General features: G+C 64.7%; 6 protein-coding genes across 6 annotated transcripts in view; 2 read left to right on the forward strand and 4 right to left on the reverse strand.

Annotated features, from left to right (window-relative positions):
• The window catches only part of EMIHUDRAFT_223806 (hypothetical protein), a gene marked incomplete at both ends in the record, with an annotated part of 4973 nt that extends 2314 nt beyond the window's left edge, over positions 1-2659 (reverse strand). Inside the window, 6 exons of the mRNA XM_005791344.1 lie at positions 8-196; positions 290-931; positions 1073-1219; positions 1481-1930; positions 2072-2323; positions 2483-2659. Coding sequence (XP_005791401.1) covers positions 8-196; positions 290-931; positions 1073-1219; positions 1481-1930; positions 2072-2323; positions 2483-2659 — 1857 coding nt within the window. The remainder of the gene's footprint in view (positions 1-7; positions 197-289; positions 932-1072; positions 1220-1480; positions 1931-2071; positions 2324-2482) is intronic.
• A 3147-nt stretch (positions 2660-5806) lies between these two features.
• EMIHUDRAFT_109016 (hypothetical protein) lies at positions 5807-6844 on the reverse strand (the record flags this gene model as incomplete). The annotated part of the gene is made up of 1 exon (XM_005791345.1): positions 5807-6844. The coding sequence occupies one exon, from the start codon at positions 6842-6844 to the stop codon at positions 5807-5809; it is 1038 nt and encodes a 345-aa protein (XP_005791402.1).
• Positions 6845-9072: 2228 nt separating this feature from the next.
• Positions 9073-9701, forward strand: EMIHUDRAFT_223811 (hypothetical protein; the record flags this gene model as incomplete). The annotated part of the gene is made up of 2 exons (XM_005791346.1): positions 9073-9396; positions 9603-9701. The coding sequence occupies 2 exons, from the start codon at positions 9073-9075 to the stop codon at positions 9699-9701; spliced, it is 423 nt and encodes a 140-aa protein (XP_005791403.1).
• A 187-nt stretch (positions 9702-9888) lies between these two features.
• On the forward strand, positions 9889-10944 carry EMIHUDRAFT_223812 (hypothetical protein; the record flags this gene model as incomplete). The annotated part of the gene is made up of 1 exon (XM_005791347.1): positions 9889-10944. The coding sequence occupies one exon, from the start codon at positions 9889-9891 to the stop codon at positions 10942-10944; it is 1056 nt and encodes a 351-aa protein (XP_005791404.1).
• Positions 10945-11421: 477 nt separating this feature from the next.
• EMIHUDRAFT_42214 (hypothetical protein) lies at positions 11422-12282 on the reverse strand (the record flags this gene model as incomplete). The annotated part of the gene is made up of 1 exon (XM_005791348.1): positions 11422-12282. A coding segment is annotated over one exon (861 nt), but the record flags the coding sequence as incomplete, so codon positions are not given.
• Positions 12283-13241: 959 nt separating this feature from the next.
• EMIHUDRAFT_361428 (hypothetical protein) lies at positions 13242-14255 on the reverse strand. Its single transcript, XM_005791349.1, has 2 exons — positions 14058-14255; positions 13242-13984 (listed from the first exon to the last, which is right to left on the reverse strand). Exons 1-2 carry the CDS (start codon positions 14215-14217, stop codon positions 13539-13541), a joined length of 606 nt encoding a protein of 201 aa, XP_005791406.1. The 5' UTR covers positions 14218-14255; the 3' UTR covers positions 13242-13538.
• Positions 14256-18327: the final 4072 nt, after the last annotated feature.

Consider the following 18327-nt stretch of genomic DNA (forward strand, 5'->3'; position numbering starts at 1 on the left):
GGCGCACGAAGTCGACCATCGCGTAGTACTCGAGGAGCGAGTTCTGCATCGGCGTGCCGGTAAGCGCGATCCGCCGCCGCGTCGCCATCGCTTTGAGCACCTTCGTCGCGCCCGCGTTCGCGTTCTTGAGCACGTGCGCCTCGTCGCACACGACAAGGTCGGGCCCGGGGTTGAGCAGGTCGCGCAATAGCTGCGCCTTCGCACAGCAGCCCGCCGCCTGGCCGCCGGCCGCGCCGGCCGCAGCCGCGGCCGCGGCCGCGACGTCGCCGCCACCGCCCGCCCACTTGACCGCCGCGCGAAGCTGCTCGTACCCCACGAGCAGCACGTCGTGCGCGCCGCGCGCCCACGCACGCACGAGCTGCGCGCGGTCCTTCGCCGAGGCCGCGTGCTTCCCGTCGAGCGAAGCGACGCGCAGCCGATCGCCCCACGCGGGCGTCCATTTGCGTAGCTCCGTCTCCCAATTCGGGAGCACCGTCACCGGCACGACGAGCAACGCGCGCCAACGCCCATCCGCGCGCGCTGACGCACCGCCCGCCGACGCGGCCGTGCGCACCTGCCCGGCCGCGCCTCCACCGCCGCCTGCGGAGCTTCCGCCACCGGGCGCGTGCAGGAGCGTGTGGAGCAGCGCGACGACCTGCAGCGACTTGCCGAGCCCCATCGAATGCGCGAGCACCGCGCCCAGCCCGCCGTCGCCTGCCGCGAGCGCGCCGAGGCTCGTGACGATGTTGTCAAAGAGGAAACGACACCCCTCGAGCTGATGCGGCTTGAGGGCGGTAGCGAGCGGCGCTGCGATGCGCAACGGTGCGTCGCCCGCGGCCGCGCCGTGCGGGTTGAGCAGCGTCTCGCCGCCGTCGCCGTCGCCCTCGGCCCGGGCCTTCGAGGCGGCCTCGGCGTCGGCCTCAAGGCGCCGGCGGCGCTGCTTCTCGAGCTGCTGTGCGGAGAGCGCCGACGCACCGAGTTCGGCGTCCGTCAGCACGCGCCGTATCTTGCGCCGCGCGGCGCCGCGCGCGTCCGCGTCCCCCGCGTTGCCATCGCCCGCGTCGTCCGCGTCGTCGGCTGCGCCGCCCTTGACAGTCGTCCTCGGCGTCGGCGCCTTGGCCCCGCTCGGGGGGGCACGCTTGAAGTATGAGGTGATGCCCGAAGCGCCTGCCGGCTTGGCTCCGCCCTCCTTCTTCTTTGCAGATGCGCCCTCGCCCGGCGACGCTCGGGGCTTCTCCGACTGCACGTCGATCACGTTGGACACAGTGCCGCCCGCCGTGCCGCCCGCCGTGGAGGCCGCGTCGGCGCCGACAGCGCCCGCGCTCGCAAGCGGCGCGGCTGCGGCTGCGCGCGCGGCCGCGACGGCCTCCGCCGACGGCCGCGCCCGCACGCGCGGTGTTGGACGCACACGCTCATCGTCGTCGTCGTCGTCGTCATCGTCGTCGTCGTCGTGCGTGCGGTCGCAACTGTCCCGCGGCGCAGCCGCACCATCCCCGGCGACCTCGCGGCGGCGCGCGCGCTTGCGTGCGGCGCGGCACGGCGCGTCGTCGTCCTCTGCGAGGACCGCGCGCACGCGCGCGGCTTGCGCGTCGGTGAGACCGCGAGCCTCCTCCGCCGCAAGTGCGGCTGCAAGCGCTGCCGCGTTCGCGTCGCCCGCGTCCATCTCCGCGGCCACGTCGGCGATCTCGTCGATCTCGTGTGCGCCGTCTACCCCGAGCTGCTCGGCGAGCGCGGCGGCCTCCGCAGGCGTCGTCGCCGCGTATGCGCGCCCGCCGTGCGCGGGCGCGAAACCGTTGGCGCCCGCGTTTGCGCAAGTGCGCTGGCCGCGCACGATCGACGTCGGGTTGGACTCCTCGAGCGCCTTCTCCGCGGAGCGCTTCGCCTTCCGCGCCGCGACCTTCTCATCCGCTGTCGCGCGGCGCGCCTTGAGAGCTTTGAGCTCCGCGTCATCCTCAGCGCGCGGGCACTCGTCGCCGCCGTCGCCGCCGTCGACTTCCCCATCGTCAGACTCGTCGTCGGAGTCGTCGCGGAACCGAGGAGCGGCCTTCCACGCGCTAGTCGTCGCGGCCGCTCGCACGCGGCGGTCGAGCACCTTGTGCACCGCGTGCACGTCGACACCCGCGCGAACGAGCCGCTCGCCGAGCTTCGCGCGGCGCCGCGCACGCGCGTCGAGCGCAGCGTGCTGCGCGGCGTGCCACGCACGCATCTCCTCCTCGATGTCGGCGTCGGCGGAATAGTGAGCGTCGGCCTCGCGCCCGCAGAGCTCCGCTTTCACCTCGCGCCGCAGGGCCTCCACGCGCTCGTCCTCGAGTCCCTCGAGGATCTCGTCCTCCTCCGCCACGTTCTGGATGTACGCATCGAGAAGGCGCTGCCGTTCGGCGTCGTCGTCGCCGCCCTCCTCGCCCTCCTCGTCATCGTCGTCCTCCTCCGATTCAGACTCCAACACCTCGTGCTCCTCCAAGTCCTCCTCGTCGCCCGCGAGGTCGCCTGCCTCGTAGCGCACGCGGAACAGCGGGGCGGCCTTGCCGTCGCCGTCGACAAAGTCTGACTCTTTGGCGGATAACCAGCCGACGACCACCGCGATGCTGCTGGCGAGCTCGCCGTCTTGGCCTTCGTGAGAGCGAGCTACGCGAGCGCCAACGAGCGCATGGTCCGTGCGCCACTCGAGCTCCTCCTCCATGGTAGGGTCTCACCAGAGATATGTGCCTCGACGACGTGCCCGCGGGGCAGCAGCGGAGCAGCAACCGCTAGGACCACGGAAGGGGGGGGCCTCTTCCCGCCACACTGCACAGACTTTTCTTTTTATGCGCCAGTCCCGTGCCCAGTGTTGTGCGAGGGAGTTTTGTTGTAAAATTCTTTTTATGTAGCTCTTGCAGGTGTTCTTCTTGCTGCGGCCCTCATGACGGGGTAGGTAGGGTAGGTCTCGGCCCTCCCGTCGGGTTTTTCCCACTCTTCGAATTTTCACGGCAGAAAAAGAAATTTTCCGGGGAAATCACGATGTCAACATGGCTCATGGGTGATCTGGTGCAGGAGAGTACCACCAACCATCACTTAGTTGGTATAGTTCCTCACCTTCACATCGAGTGATTTCTTTTTTCGTTTCCCATAACCCGCATAAGTAGGGAGAATGTGAGTGTCACACACACACACACACAGTAGGGAGAAGTTCCTTTTCAGCTGGTCGGCCGCCATTCGGGCCTCCCGGCCTGCTGCGGCGGCGCGGCCGGTCGAGGCCGGGCTCGGCCCGGCCCGCGACGGCTGGCCGCCGACGAGCGCGCTCGCGCTGCTCGTCAAAATGGCGGCGGTGGCGATTGCGGCGACGGTCGTTCAGTCGTACAGCGCTCAGGCGTCTGTCATCTGTCGTCTGTTGTCGCATTTCGCACACGCGCGCGCCGCGCGACCCGCGTCGCTCCGCGAGGGCATGCGCCTTCCGCGATTCGATCCCGCAGCCAAAAGCTGCTCGCTCGAACCGCGGCCGACTCTACCATCGCGGCCGCAGCTGTTGAGCTCTCCCTTAAGACTGGTGCCTCATATGCTGCCTCCCTGCGGATGCTGCCGGCGAGCCTGGCGGTCCGCTGTACTACAAGGAAGTGCTGACTCGATTCTACCTCGAAATCTTCTACCCCTACGACTCGGAACACGAATGTGACAGGACCATCGCGCATCGGGTCCTTCAGCCACCATGAAAGTGATATCACCCCGAGAGAGCAGCTGAGCCTGCCTCTGGCCTCGCCTCCCTCTCCTTCAGGCATTCGTGGCATCCTATGGGTCGTCCAGAGTATCGACCTCTGCGCTCTGGCGAGTCAGCCAGTCACTTGATGACACCTTGAAGTACAGCGATCGCCATCTCGCTGGCCTCTCCGCCAGGCCCCCCCGACCGCGTCGAACTCATCGGCGCGGGCTCTCTCGGCTACGGGACCGGCCCCAGCTTCGGCTGAGGGCTGACAAGCTGCCGAGCCCAAATCACTGTGACAGTCGTGATTTCTTTTGTTGGTTTTCTAAAATCTCTCTCTCTAAGTAGGGTAGGTAGGTAGGTAGGTAGGTAGGTAGGGGCAGGGCAGGGGCCGGCCAGGTTTTTGCAGAATTTCATCATGAGGGCCGCCCAAGCAAGAAGTACACACACTGACCCTTCATAGTATTTTTTGGCACAATCTCTCGGCCACGAGGACGCACGACGAGGACGGCGCTGTCACCGCAATGAGTAGCCTGGGCCGGAGGTTGCTGCCCGCCCCAGAAGGAGAGGCGGAGATTGCTTCCAGCACCAAAGCCGAGTCGAGGCTGCGGGTGCTCGGTCTGTCGCTGCTTTTGACCGTGGCGCTGCTACTACTAGCAGCGGGCATCACCCGCGACAGCTCTTCATCCCCAGCAGTGCTTGTTGCGGCTACGGGCGTCCGGTGCAAGCCAAACCTGAACCCTCCTCAATTCTGCCCGAACGGCGCTCTTTGCCCAGCGTCCGGACTCTGCCCCAGCGGGTCTCCATCGGGGTCACCTTCGCCTGTGCAGCCGTCGCCGTCTCCCTCGGCCTCACCCTCGCCCACGTATCCGGATCCGTCGCAGAAACCTGTCGCCTCAGCGGGTTCGCCTGCGCTGGTCTGGCAGTCGGACGAGCTGCCGCGAGCCAGCGTCGGCTGCGAGACTATCCAAGAGATTGAAAGGCGCGGCGTCATCGACGACTTTATGTCACAACAGCCCAAGATGAGAGACATCCTGTGGAACCGAAGCCTGGACCACCCGACGACGGTCGACAGGATGGAAAAGTACGCTCAGGCACTGAGCTTCGACATGGATGTCGACACCTACATGGCTAAGCATGGCTACGTCTTCGACTTCGCCACTCTAAAGAGGAAGCACTGGAAGAAGGGATCGGAGACGCTAAGCTCAAAGACCACGCCGGACTTTGCGGAGCGCGGCGGGCCCAACAACGGATTCATGCGGGTATTCTTCCACGACGTGTCGATGAAGCTGCGTGACTTTCACCCGGACTACGGCTGGGACGAGGGTCTGGTCGCCTCACTCTACCGGGGTGGGCGGAACATGACACTAATCCACAAGGCCTACGACAAGAAGTGGACTGAGGAGGAGAGCCCTCGCCCCTGGGTGCTCCCGCAGATGCACTACCTCGGCATCTACGCGAACGATATCGCGAGTGGCACGGACGCTAACTTCGCTGTTGCCATCGGCGAGCCTAAAGTAGCAACCCCCGTGGATTTGGACGCGGTCTGGCGTGGCGATCCGAAGAGTGGCACCACCTTCCTCAAGCTGCTCCCTCCCGACGAGGCCGTAAACAAGATGAGAGACAACCACCTCAAAATCAGGTGAAGAGCTCTCGGAGCGCTCGAAGGGTCTTTGGCCCGCCATGTCGCGTTTGTTTTCTCTCCGCTCAAGGCTGAGCCTGAGGCCTGAGCCACCGCCGTCCCCTGGCGCGACCCCTCCCCCGGGCGGGCTATGACGTGGGGAGGGGGAGCGTGGACTGCATGTTGGTGTTCTTATTTAGTATCATTGTGTGTAGTAAAAACCAGCGGAGCTCCCGCAGCTCATTATACTGGCCAGAGAGGCACCAGCCAGCGCCTAGCAGGAGCCGAGCGCCCCACCAGGCTGGCACCACGCTCCGCGGACCCCGCGCGCCGTCCGCCGACTCGGACCACACTCCACAGCGCACAGGCCACAGGCGGGGAGACTTCTTCAAGTGTCAAGTCGATCCCTCTCTCGTGTGACTCTCTCACGAAGACATACGGCTTACGGGGGAGGCGGAGATGGGAGAACGACAGAGACGTTTTGTTGCATGTGCATGTACATGTGCATGTGTGTGCGAAGTCGTATTTTGTATTTACTCGCCGCCCGCGGCCTCGCTGCGAAATGCATGCAACATCTGCGAGTAGGCGCCGCTTGCCGACGGTCGGGACCGACGCCGTGCGGATCCACCGCGCGCCTCTCTGTCGCTGCGACCACCTCTCGCCGCCCCCCCGCTGTACCCTCCCCCCGAAGCTGCCGCCGCCGCCGCCGCCGCCGCCGCCGCCGCCTCGCCGTGCGAGGGCCGGATCGCTTCGGCAAAGAGGTTGATTGCGGCGCAGCAGTCGTCGAGCTGCTCGCCGTGGGCCTGCGTCGCCTGCTGCACGGGGAGCAGCTGCGCGGCCAGCTCCCGGATGAGCGAGCGCAGCTCCGTTCGCGACGCCTCGTGCGCCTCGCTCAGTGCCGTCAGCATGAGCTCGTGCCGCTTCGCCGCCCGCTTCAGCTTCTCGTTGCCGCGCAGGAAGGCGTCGCCGGTGCCAAAGGCGGCGACGCGCGCGGCGAGGCTGTCGAGCTTGAGGGCGAGCTCGTCCACCGCCGACCGCAGGCTGCTTGCCACCTGCTGCGCCGCCGCCTGCTCCGAGGCGCCGCTGGCGTTGAGCGCGGCATGCCTCTGCGCAAGACCGGCGAGCTCTGCGCGCACGTCGCTGAGCAGCCTCGAGTGCTCGGCGACGCCCTTCTCCAGCCGCGCCGACGCGTTGGAGAGGCAGCTCTGCTCCGATCGCACGATCGCGAGGTCGCGCCCGGTGCCATCTCGCTGCAGCTCACCACGCACCGCCTCGAGACCGCTCTCGCACGCCGCCGCGCGCGAACGCAGGGCGACCACCTCGCACGCCACGGCCTGAACCTCGCCAGACAGGGCGCTCTGCCGGCTCGACGCCGCCGCCGCATTGTCATCGACGCGCTCGCCGAGCAGCTTGACCTCACCACTCAGCGCGACCACCGCCGTTCGAAGCTCCTCGTTCTCCGTACGGCTCTCGTAGAGCGCTTGCCAAAGAGCCTCGCTGTCCGCCTCCCACTTCCTGGCCTGCCGCTCGAGGGCGCGCCTGCCGTCGTCCCGCTGGGCCTTTTGATACATGTGTGTCGGGTGGCTCCGCTGTCTCTCGCCAACGCCAGTTGGGGCGAGGGAGAATTTTACGAATGCAATGCGATGCGAGTTAATGCGCAGTTCTTCTCTGCACTATAGCCCTTGAGAAAAAGCTCGCATTATGCAAACCTGTGCCTGTGTCCTAGGAAGTAGACTGGGAGGGGTACTCCCAAAGGCAAGAGGAGGTCTGGAGAGGCCCACAGCGGTCAGGAGAGGCCCCAAGAGGGTGCTAGATGAGAGTCAGCAGAGCGCGCCGTCTCGGCGGCTATGGGCAAGTGGGCTGAGAGACCAGAGGGATTTTATTCTCGGCCGGAAGTGCGCGGCTCAACTTCTAATAAATTGTGCCAGGTGTATCCGGGGGCGGGCAGCACGGAACCGATTTTTATTCGGCGCAGACCTTAGCTTCCTGAGTCACCAGAAAATCCCAACGATCCTTGAGCGGAGGCCGCCTTAGCCACTTTTCCGGCCTCTCCGGAGAATCAGAGAGAATGGCTACCAAAGCCCAGCATGGCACCCGCGGGCAAAGCTGCCCCCAGGTCCCTAGAGCCCATGGGCATTCCCAAAGGATATGTCAGCGTGAGGTGAGGGCGCAACGGTGGGGGCTCTCACCAGCCCCTCAAAGTCGGGGCTCTCGGGAGGCGGTCAGAGGGGCGGGCAAGGGCACGTGGGAGAAGGGTCAGTGCGGCCCACGAGGTGTGAGCTACCCCCTCTCCTAGGTGTGGCTCTACAGCCCCTGAGACCCCCTAGGCTGGGCACCATCAGCTTGGGCAGAGGTCCTCGGGGTGGGGAGAGAGGGAGCTCCCCTTTTCAGCCCCCCCCAACCGCGCATTAACTCGCATCCCATTGTGTCCGGCCCCTTTGGTGCGCCCTGCTCGCCCGCAGCGCGCGATTTTGGCCTAATCTCTGGCACCAGGCTGGTCTGGCAGACCCAATTCCTAGCCACCATGAGCTAGAGCTTATGCGCATCAGGCCGTGGGGCGTGGTGCAGCTTTGAAAAAACGAGGCAAAGTGGCCGTCTCGGAGCACCGTGACGCCTTCGGTGGCAGCGGTGGCAGGGTGGTGTGGCGCGAGAACAACCTCGACTCGCGAGCCCTTGCTTGACATGCCAGTAGGGGCATGTCATGCCTTGCCAGGAAGGCCGGTACTACCACCTCTAGAGCCTGAGGCGGCGAGATAAGTAGACTGGGAGGGGTACTCCCAAAGGCAAGAGGAGGTCTGGAGAGGCCCACAGCGGTCAGGAGAGGCCCCAAGAGGGTGCTAGATGAGAGTCAGCAGAGCGCGCCGTCTCGGCGGCTATGGGCAAGTGGGCTGAGAGACCAGAGGGATTTTATTCTCGGCCGGAAGTGCGCGGCTCAACTTCTAATAAATTGTGCCAGGTGTATCCGGGGGCGGGCAGCACGGAACCGATTTTTATTCGGCGCAGACCTTAGCTTCCTGAGTCACCAGAAAATCCCAACGATCCTTGAGCGGAGGCCGCCTTAGCCACTTTTCCGGCCTCTCCGGAGAATCAGAGAGAATGGCTACCAAAGCCCAGCATGGCACCCGCGGGCAAAGCTGCCCCCAGGTCCCTAGAGCCCATGGGCATTCCCAAAGGATATGTCAGCGTGAGGTGAGGGCGCAACGGTGGGGGCTCTCACCAGCCCCTCAAAGTCGGGGCTCTCGGGAGGCGGTCAGAGGGGCGGGCAAGGGCACGTGGGAGAAGGGTCAGTGCGGCCCACAAGGTGTGAGCTACCCCCTCTCCTAGGTGTGGCTCTACAGCCCCTGAGACCCCCTAGGCTGGGCACCATCAGCTTGGGCAGAGGTCCTCGGGGTGGGGAGAGAGGGAGCTCCCCTTTTCAGCCCCCCCCAACCGCGCATTAACTCGCATCCCATTGTACAAGGCCCTCTCACAGCAGACTGGCACGAACTAGCACCACAAAAGGCACAGCGAGGGAGAATAGAGAATTTTACAACCGAACTCCGTCGCACAACACTGGGCACGGGACTGGCGCGCACTGGCACTAACACAGGTACACCGAGAATAGAGAATTTTACAACCGTGGCACGAAGTGACATGGAGACACGTCAAGGGGCACAGTGGTCATAAGTGGAACGACTACGTCGATAAACAAGCCGACCTCGGCAGGAGCGGCGCGAGGGATTGCGGCGCGCCGGAGTGGCAGGACGAGTCTGTCCCAACAGACGCAGACGACGGGGAGAGCAGCACCGTGGGCGACGACATGCCTATCAACGGAGGAGCAACAACCATCCCACTCGACGACATCGGTGATGGGGCCTCTAGCTACGCCGATGACCCACCCGACTCCCCCGAAAACGAACCGCCGCCTAGCGCCCCGCCCTCGCCGCCAAAAGCCCCAATCGTGGAGCAGGGGATGATATGGATTTCATACACGCCGAGCGCGCAGGCGCGACACATCGGAGACAACAAGGGGATCCGGCGTGAAAGAGCTATCGACGTTGACGTCGACCCAGCCGATTCCACCGATGTCGACGTCATCACCTCCGCGGCCACCGCGCTTTCGCTCGACGACACCGTGGAGAATGTATCGCACCGAGGACCTTGCCGAGGCGATGCATGGGCCGGATCACTTTGGACCCCGACCCCGCCCCCACCCCTCGGGGTGGGGGCACCCGCCCCTGTCGGGCACCGCTTGCGGCGCCTGGCAGGGGCACCCCCTGGGTGGGGGCCGGCGATTCCCATGCCGGCTCTCCGCCACAACCCCCGCCGGGAGGGAATCCCTGCTCACAGAAAAGGGCTCCGAGCCCTGTCTCGCGCACGCCCCTGGCGGGCGCCGCGGACCAGTTCCGCGAGCGCTCGTCAGCGGGTGGTGTGCGGTTTTTGCCGTAGTTCCTCTTCGGTCGCCTAGCCCCGGCGCCGTCTGTCGGACGCCTGCGTGTCACGAGTGCGTGTCACGAGTCTCTCTCGAGTGCGAGCCGCTCGCGGCTCGTACGCCCGCTTGCGGGTTCGAGTGGCGGGCCATAAAATTCGTGCCGGCGACGCGTGCACTCTTTGCTCTTTTGTGTGCGACACCAAGATGGCGTGCCCAGACTGCGGCTCCTCGGACCTTGTCGAGGAGGAAGGGATGGCGATATGTAGCTCCTGCGGATCGGTGCTCGATGCGAACGCTCTCCTTTATCCACACGAGTTCAACCCAGCGTCCACGAATTATCGACGTCCACAGCAGCTGAGATCTGGCCCGAACGTGGCGCGGGAAGAAGCACGCAAGGAGCAGCGTGCACAACGGGAGGCAGCGCGCGAGGAGGAGCGCGCCCACAAGGAGGCGGCGCGGAACAAAGCGCGAGAGGAGGAGCGCGCCCACAAGGAGGCAGCACGGAACAAAGCGCGAGAGGAGGAGCGCGCCCACAAGGAGGCAGCACGGAACAAAGCGCGAGAGGAGGAGCGCGCCCACAAGGAGGCAGCACGGAACAAAGCGCGAGAGGAGGAACGTGCACAGAAGGAGGCAGCCAAAGCAGAGGAGGTGGCGCAGAAACGCGCCCGCGAACGCGACGCGGAGCTTGAGGCAGAGGCAGCGCTCGCCGTCAGGTGGAGGGAACTCGCAGCATGGCAGCAGCAGAAGGCGCGGGCGAAGGCCTCGCAAGCGCCCTCGCAAGCGAGCGTGCAAGCGGCCGCTGCCAGAGCAGCCGAAGCCGCAGCGCAGGAGCGGGAGGCTGCCAAGAGGGCAGCCCGAGAGGAGGCAGAGTTGTGGCAGTCCCGCCTGAAGGAGCAGCAGCAGGCGCAGCTCAAGGAGGCCGGCCTCCGACAGCAAGCTCTCTTGCGCGAGGCGCGGCTGCGGCAGGCTGCGCGGCAAGTGGCGACCGGTGCGCCAAGCGCGTATGGCAGCTTTGACGACGCATACAAATCCGTCGACGACCTCTCCACTGACGAGCTCGTGAGACATGTGCTCGCGCAGGCGGAGTGCCCGTGGAAGTGCTTGTTTCTTGCCCCGCACGCGCCGCCTGATGAGGTTCGCAAGAGATACAAGCAGCTCGTGTTGCGCCTTCATCCTGACAAGACGGATCAGGTGCAGGCGGCGCAGGCTTTCGCAGCCGTTGAGTCTGCTTACCAACGGCAACGCATGATTCGGCAATGATATGTGTAGACGGGCTGGGTGCTGCGCTCTCGTCACTCTGGCCACCTCGCTCTCAGCCTCTCACCGCACACACGCGGCACCGGCGCTTGGCCTTGCCTGGAGTGTTTTGTTGTCAATACGTGAACTCCAAAAGTACCGCACCCACGATACGGCACGATTCGAATATGAGGAGGGCAGATCCGCCCGCCTCGCACTCCGGAGGAGGGACGTCGGCAGTCGCCCGTTTGCGTGCCGTCTGCGGCACGCGGCCGTGCTCCCGACCGCTGGCTCGCCACCCGGAGCGAGGCGGCCCCGGCGCACACCCCGCGGTCAGCTGACGGGCGGCGGCGCGCGGAGGCTGGTGCCGGAAGGGTGCTCCGGCGGCGCCGTCAGCGGCGAGGCGGTCTCGAGGAAGGGGCGCGGCGGGAGGGTGGCGGCCTCGACGGTCTTGTAGCTGAGGGGGGTGTTCGGGTCGTGGTCGTCGATCTCGCGCACCTGGTAGTCGACGTGCACAAAGCAGCGGTCCACCTGCTCCAGCCGCTCGATCTTGTGCTGGAGCATGATTCCCACGTCGTGCGACACGCGCAGCGGCGTCTCGGGCAGCATCACGATCTCAATCTCGACGAGGAAGCGCGGCCCAAAGTGGTACGCGCGCACGAGGTCGAGGCTGGCGGCGGGGTCGTGCGTCTCGGCCATCTCGCGCACCTGGTCGAGGAACTCCGGGTCGGCGGAGCGGCCGACGAGGAACTCGAGTTGCTCCATGCCGGTGCAGAGCCACGAGTGGATAATGTACACAGAGATGGCGACGGCGCCGACGGGGTCGGCGAGCCAGAGGGAGGGGGAGAGCTGCGTGAGCACCGCGGCGGCGAGGGCGCCCAGGTTGGAGAGGACGTCGTTCAGGTGGTCCTGCGCCACCGCCTCCACCGTCACGTTGTTGGTCTCTGCAAACTTTGAGCGGCACCAGAGGTAGAGCACAAACTTGAGCGCGATCGTGCTCGCGAGCAGCCCGAGGTCGTAGTAGGTCATGTCGACCGGGCGCACGTCGCCGTGCTGCCAGTAGCCGTACAGCGACACCAGCGCGTCGCGGATCACCTGCGCGCTCGCCATCGCCATCAGCAGCGCGCACGCGATGACGCCGACCGGCTCTGCGCGCGAGCGGCCGGCCGGGTAGAGGACCTTGGTGGCGCCTTGCTGGTCGGTCGCCAGACGGTTGGTGACGAGCAGGATGGCCTGCGCGAGCAGGTCGACAGTCGAGTCGACCAGCGCCGCGAGGACGACCATCGCGCCCGACGAGAGGTACACCCACAGCTTGGAGCCAAACAGCAGCACGTTGACGACGAGCGACACCATGTGCACCCGGCGCGAGAGGGCGTCGCGCAGCTCGCCTCTCCGGAAGGTGGTGAGGCTCGCCTTGGAGTAGCGAGAGAGCACCGACCGAGACACGCCCGACCGGATCGACGCCGTGTCCTCGGCCGGTCGGTGCACCTCGATGGTGGCGTGCTGCTGGTGCGGGTGCTGCTGGTTGCTGCTGTGCAGCGGCAGCGACAGGGAAGCGCCGTCGGGCATGAGCGGTGCCGTGAGCGACTCGAGTCTCCGCGGCGGCGAGCGGGACATTGCGCGGCTGCAACACCGGCTGCAACACCAGAAGGCCCAGCCCCACAAGAAGAAAAAAAGTGGGCTCCACGTTTGGGTCTGTCTGTCTTCTTTCTTTCTTACTCCCTCGCACAAAAGACCGTCCGACTATAGCGACTAGCACACCTCAAGATTCCCAACCCGAGGACTCACACAGTCCCTGTGTGATGCACGCACGCCCTGCGACGCTGCGAGCGGGGCGGGGTGCGCGCTGTGCCTCTCTCTGTGTTCGTGCGTCGCCCATCTCTCCTGGAGATGCCTGCTCTAATTATTTATCTATAAAAGACTTTTACGAGTACGCTCTCTGCTCGCAGGAGTCGCTTAGGCGGCTCCCGTGTGGTGTACCTGTGTTCGTGCCAGTGCAGTGCGCGCCAGTCCCGTGCCTAGTGTCAGAGGGAGTTTTACACTATAAGCGACTCCTGCGAGGACGGCGAGGCACTTAGCTCCGTGCACTCGACCGCCCTCCATTGTGTCGGAATCCAGAGTGAGAGAGATCCTCTGACTCGTGCGTCGTGGTGCTGGCGGTACGTCAGTGATACGTAGCCCTTCATACCGTATAATAACACGTAGAAGATCGTTCGAGACTTAATCAATTTCAGGTCGCTTTTACGGCTTCGTAAATCGTACTGTGCAAAGAAAACCGCGCGCCCCCCGCGCATCACACTGCACGCACCGCCCGCGGCCGCGAGCAGAAAGACAGATTTTCTGTTCGATCTCTGTCCTGGTGTTGTGGTGACGCCAAGACCCGTGTGCCGTCAAACTCCAAAAGGCCAAAACACAGGCGAGGGCAGTTCAACGGCTCGGCTCGGCGTTGCTTGCGCGCCTCTCAGTCACCGGCACAGTGCCGGTCCCGTGACCCGTCGCTCGGCTCGCGCGACGCGCCCCGCGGCGTTCCGCCGTACGCGCTCGCGAGTCGATACATGTGTCCAATTTTGGACCGGTGGGCGCCCTCGGCCCCAGCGCTGATCTCTGGTAGGGTGTCTTCACTCCATCTGACGCAGCGTCGTCCACTCTTGCGCAATCTCATCGAGCGCCGTCCACTTGCAGTACGGCGCATCCGGCGCGCTCAGGTTCTGCGTCTCGCCGCGGTTGACGAGTCGGAGGACCTCGCCGGTCAGGCGATTGACATTCTCGAGCTTCTTCACCAATTCGAGCTGCAGGCCTGTGTGCTCCGAGTCCGTCTCATCAAACAGGGCGCGCCTTTTCTTGTCAAACGAGAGAGCATTGCCGTAGAGCTGTTTCACGTACGCCAGCCGGTCCTGCTCCACGCGTTCCTCGAATCCCTTGCACTCAGCCTCGAGCTCCGCGGTTTTCGCAGCCGCCTCCTGGGTCTGCTCTTTCAGGGCCTCGAGCACCAGCTGCTGCTCCTTCTCCGACCGTTTGTCAGCGGCGTGGAAGTGCGAGATCTGGGCCTCGATCTCCCTCCTTTCTGCGGCGGAGGGGCCTCTGGCGGTCAGTGCAGTGGCGTCAGATGCGCGGCGCCGGCCCACGCGTGCACGCGCCGTTCTCGAGCTGCCGGATGCGCCCGCCTGCGTCGTCGACGCGGCGGTGGGCGTGCTGCATGCGCTGCTGCTGCTCTTGGATCGCATGCTCGACTTGGCGGCTCATGTTTCCGAAGGACTCCAGCCGAAACGGCGACGGGGGGTCCATCTCCTGGATCATTTCTGGCTGTTGCTTGCGAGGGAGGGAGGGCTCGAGGCTGAGTGGTGAGCCGGGCGAGGCCAGCGAAAGAGAAATTTACAAAAACTCCGTCGACAACACTGCTCGTGCAGCGCGGCCGCTCGCCAAGCCCCGTCGATGAGTGGTCAGATGGTTAGTGCCCGAGAGCGAGGGGTCCGGGGGGGAGCACAAATAGGACGCCCAGCCCTGCCCTCGTGCCGCCGAGTGCATATCCTATGCGAGAGAGATCCCCTGTGCCCTGTGCCCAGCCCTCTCCGCGCGGCGATGCGCCCTCCCCCCTCGCTTTTGCAAAATCCTGGTAAGGTGGGGACGTGTCTGTCCTCGACCCAGCCCTAGCTTGGGATGTCCGTTGTATTTATTTATTTATTTATTTATGCTCGTGCAGGTGGGGACCCTGTCCTCGTCCCATCCCTCGTTTGGCGTGTGTGTTTTCTTTCTTTCTTTCTTTACACTGGGCACGGGACTGGCGCGCACTGGCACTAACACAGGTACACCGCGAAAGAGAATTTTACAACGGAACTCTCTCGGCACACGCATTATTCACACAACAGGCAAAGCGCGGAAGAGAAAGCGGAGACGCAACAACCTCCTCCTTCGTCGTCCACCACACGCAGCAGATCTCCATGGCGGCGGTGGCGGGCGACGCCGACAACATCAACAAGCAGGCGCGCAATGAGCGTAAAGACTGGCTCAACTCCCCAGCGCGCGCCAATTGGGTCAAGAACAAGCAAGTGGCAAACGGCTTCTTACGCTCGGCCCCAGTGGGGGGCGCCCGCGCCGCCTAGCTCTGCGGACGCCCCCCCCGCACCCTTCATTCATGTAATCATGTAGTCCCCACAATCGCTGACGTGGGATCGCTTGTCATGTGAGAGACTGCGTTGTGTTCTTGTTTGCTATCCGCTTTCTCTTTCTTTCTGAGATTTTGGGGAAGGGCACAAGGGCCGCGGCCAAGGATATCCACTTCGACCACCGAAGCCGAGGAGGACACCCACCAAATTGTGAGACATACTGAGAGAGGCTCGTCCCGCCACGCCTCTTGAGTTTGCGCGGCCCAGGCCCGTGCCACGCGCCTCACGCAGCGGACACAGCACGCCGGCCGCCCACGGCGCTACAGCACCTAGGTGTCGCCACGCCACCATAGCACCACTCCTCACGCCGCTCGCTTCGTTCCGCAGACATGTCGTACGCCAAGCTTTCCATCGCCCTTTTGCTGGCATCCGCCGGCACTGTCCAAGCCCACGGCTTCCTCACTTCTCCGAATCGGCGCAACGGCGAGTACGGGGTCACGAACCCCGGCAGAGGTGATTGCGGCAAATCCCTGAGCAACCACATGAACAACAACGGCTGCCAAGGCGGCTCTGCGTTCGTGTGCTTCACGGAGTGTGCGAGTTGGGGGGAGCTCGACAGCGAGGATTGCAAGGAGTGCGTGAGAGAGATCACTGAGGCGACACAGCCAATCAAGCTGGGAATTATGACGGAACCAATCAACCCGCTTCCCCGCGTCGGCGTTTGCGGCGAGGCGTGGCTTAGTGACAAGTTCCAAAACTGGTGGTCCACCAGCGTGAACGAAGACAACGGCGAGCATTGGGAGATTACCAACATGCCCAAGGTCGGTGGTGGAAACATGATCGACTTGAAGATGCAAATCACGGCCTACCACCATGGGTGGTCCGAATTCCGCCTCTGTGAGTCTGATGGAGGGGCGGTGACGCAAGAGTGCTTCAACGAACATGTTCTCGAGATTGACCCCGTCCACGCCACGGAAACCTACGCCGGCAAGATGTCTAAACCCCCAGGGGATGGCGCGCGGCTGCCGACGGACCCGACCGACTACACGGCACTCTCGCCGCACACGCGTTGCGACGGGCCAACACAGGGCAAGAATGGCAATCTGATCTGGACGAAGTACCCGGAGGTGTTGGCCCCGGCGGGTGCTTGCTGCAATGATGGCGGGACCTGCTCGGACCCTGCGAGCAACACTGACCGCTGGGTTCTCCCCGCGATTAACGCCTCCATTCCCGTTGAGGGGCCCGGCACCGTCGTCCATAGCATGAACGGTCCGATTGAGATGAATGGCGTGTACACTGTGCGCCTCAAGATCCCCTCCACCGTGGATTGTGAGACCAAGACGTGCACGGTGCAGTGGCTGTACATGACCGGCAACACCGTCGACGGTTACCCCGAGACCTTCAAGAACTGCGCGGACTTCCGAGTGATCGAGGCAAGCGACACGCCGTCGCCATCACCGTCGCCTTCGCCGCAGCCTTCGCCGTCTGCACCGTCGCCCTCGCCCTCACCAGACGTGTCGCCCTCCCCGTCGCCATCACCGTCGCCTGACGTCTCGCCCTTGCCCTCGCCGCCACCTTCGGCGTCCCCCACGCCACCTCCGCCACGCTCCCCGGGCGGCGGCGGCCAGTCTTGCGGCGAGTGCGATTGCTCGCAGTGCGTGCCGACTCCTGCCTACTCGGCCCCGGAGTGGGGCTACGACATCTTCTGCGCAAATGCCAACTACGAGGCTTGCGCGGCTGGCGGGGCGTACTCTGACCGCTGCACGTGCGCGTCGGTCGACATGTTCCAGAACATGTTCCCAGACGCCTCGAGCCTGGACACCCTCACCAGCACGCCGTCGGCTCTGGTCTCGTGTCCCGAGTGCGTCACCAACGCGCAGGGGTCAAAGTCTTGCGCGCCGTGCTACGTCGCCAAAAAGTGGAAGGAGTTTGCCGGCGGACGCTTCGCGGCCGACTGCGTCAACGCCATGTCCGTCGCCCTTGGTGAGGGCATCATGCCGGCCAGTCCGACCATGTACATCACTGACTTCTGTTGTGGACCCGACGGGATGAACTGCCAGAGCTGCTGGGCAGGGCCCGGGGGCGGGCCGCCGCTCTCGCTCGAGGAGTTCCTCGTGCGCACCGACGTCTTCGACCTTGACCAGTCGCCGTACGACGGGCAGGACACGCTGGGTCCGTGGCAAACGCTGACGGCGGTGGTGAAGGCTGAAGATCTCGACGTCCGCATCTCCGAGGCGGTCGGGTATGTCGAGTCGTGCTGCATGTCGGGTGTCGTCACCGTTCAGCCCCCGCCCAACTCCGAGGCGCGCTGGTGCGGAGTCGCCCCGTACCCCGCGGGCAACTGCCCCAACGAGGAGGGCGGCGTGTGCCCGAGCAACCCCAACCAGCCGCCGGGAGCATTCCCCATCTCGACCATCCAGGTGCGACGCTAGTCCATCCCGCCCGACGCCGCACCCGCATCTCCACAACGATCAAGCGGCCCATCACATCAGCATCACACCCCGTGCCGCGCCCGTGCGTCCACAGGCATCGGCGGTCGACCCCCCCCTCACTTGGTGCGGTTGCGTCACGGCGGGCGGTGCGACCACGGGCTACAGTGGCCGCTGCTCCCAAGGCCGCGACGACTTTTACACCCAGTACGAGGCCCTTGCGACGGCAATCTGCGACGCCGTGGACGCCGAGGCGCCTGCGAAGGCAAAGGTGGCGCGGGGCGCTCTCCTCTTTGGCGCCTGAGGATTAGAGGCAGCGCCTGTCGCACATGTAGCAGCCCTGCTTGTGCTCAGCTGCTCACCACTGTAGATTACCATGTCGAATAGATTACTGTCGAATGACCGCGCGAAGAGAGCTGTTTGTTGTTTAGAAGAAGCGTGTCTTTTTGTTGTTTAGAAGTGTTTGTTGTTAGAAGTGTTTGTTGTTTAGAAGTGTGCCGCGGGTTTTTGGGGAGTGGGTCTGGTGGGGGCTGGGGGTCAGAGCTCAGACTCGCACTCGGTGTAGCTTTTTTTTTGAAATTTGGGCATGTAAGGATCAAGCCTCACAGTTTGCTTTGCGCATTAGGCATTGCGGGCCCGGGGACACCCGCCGGACTGGGGTCTTTCCCCTAAGCTATAGTCTCCCCTCTCGCAACACCACTTGGTGGATCTCTCTAGCGTTTTGGCTCACCTTTGATCCCGCCCCGGACCTGTTCGGCCCACTCCCTCCACGAACGGCTGGCGTGTACATCTTGAAACCACCTCGGGGCCCCGCCCCGCCGGCCAGCGGGCGAGACGCGTCTGCATCCTCTGGCACCGGAGAGACCGATCGAGAG

The sequence above is a fragment of the Emiliania huxleyi genome (genome assembly GCF_000372725.1).
Source record: "Emiliania huxleyi CCMP1516 unplaced genomic scaffold EMIHUscaffold_113, whole genome shotgun sequence".
Classification (NCBI taxonomy): Eukaryota; Haptophyta; order Isochrysidales; family Noelaerhabdaceae; genus Emiliania; species Emiliania huxleyi.

Coding starts and splice junctions, on each gene's coding strand:
- EMIHUDRAFT_361428 (XM_005791349.1), bottom strand. CDS start 14,217: ATGATCCAGGAGATGGACCCCCCGTCGCCGTTTCGGCTGGAGTCCTTC. Junction 13,985..14,057: donor CATCCGGCAGCTCGAGAACG/GCGCGTGCACGC, acceptor CCTCCGCCGCAG/AAAGGAGGGAGATCGAGGCC.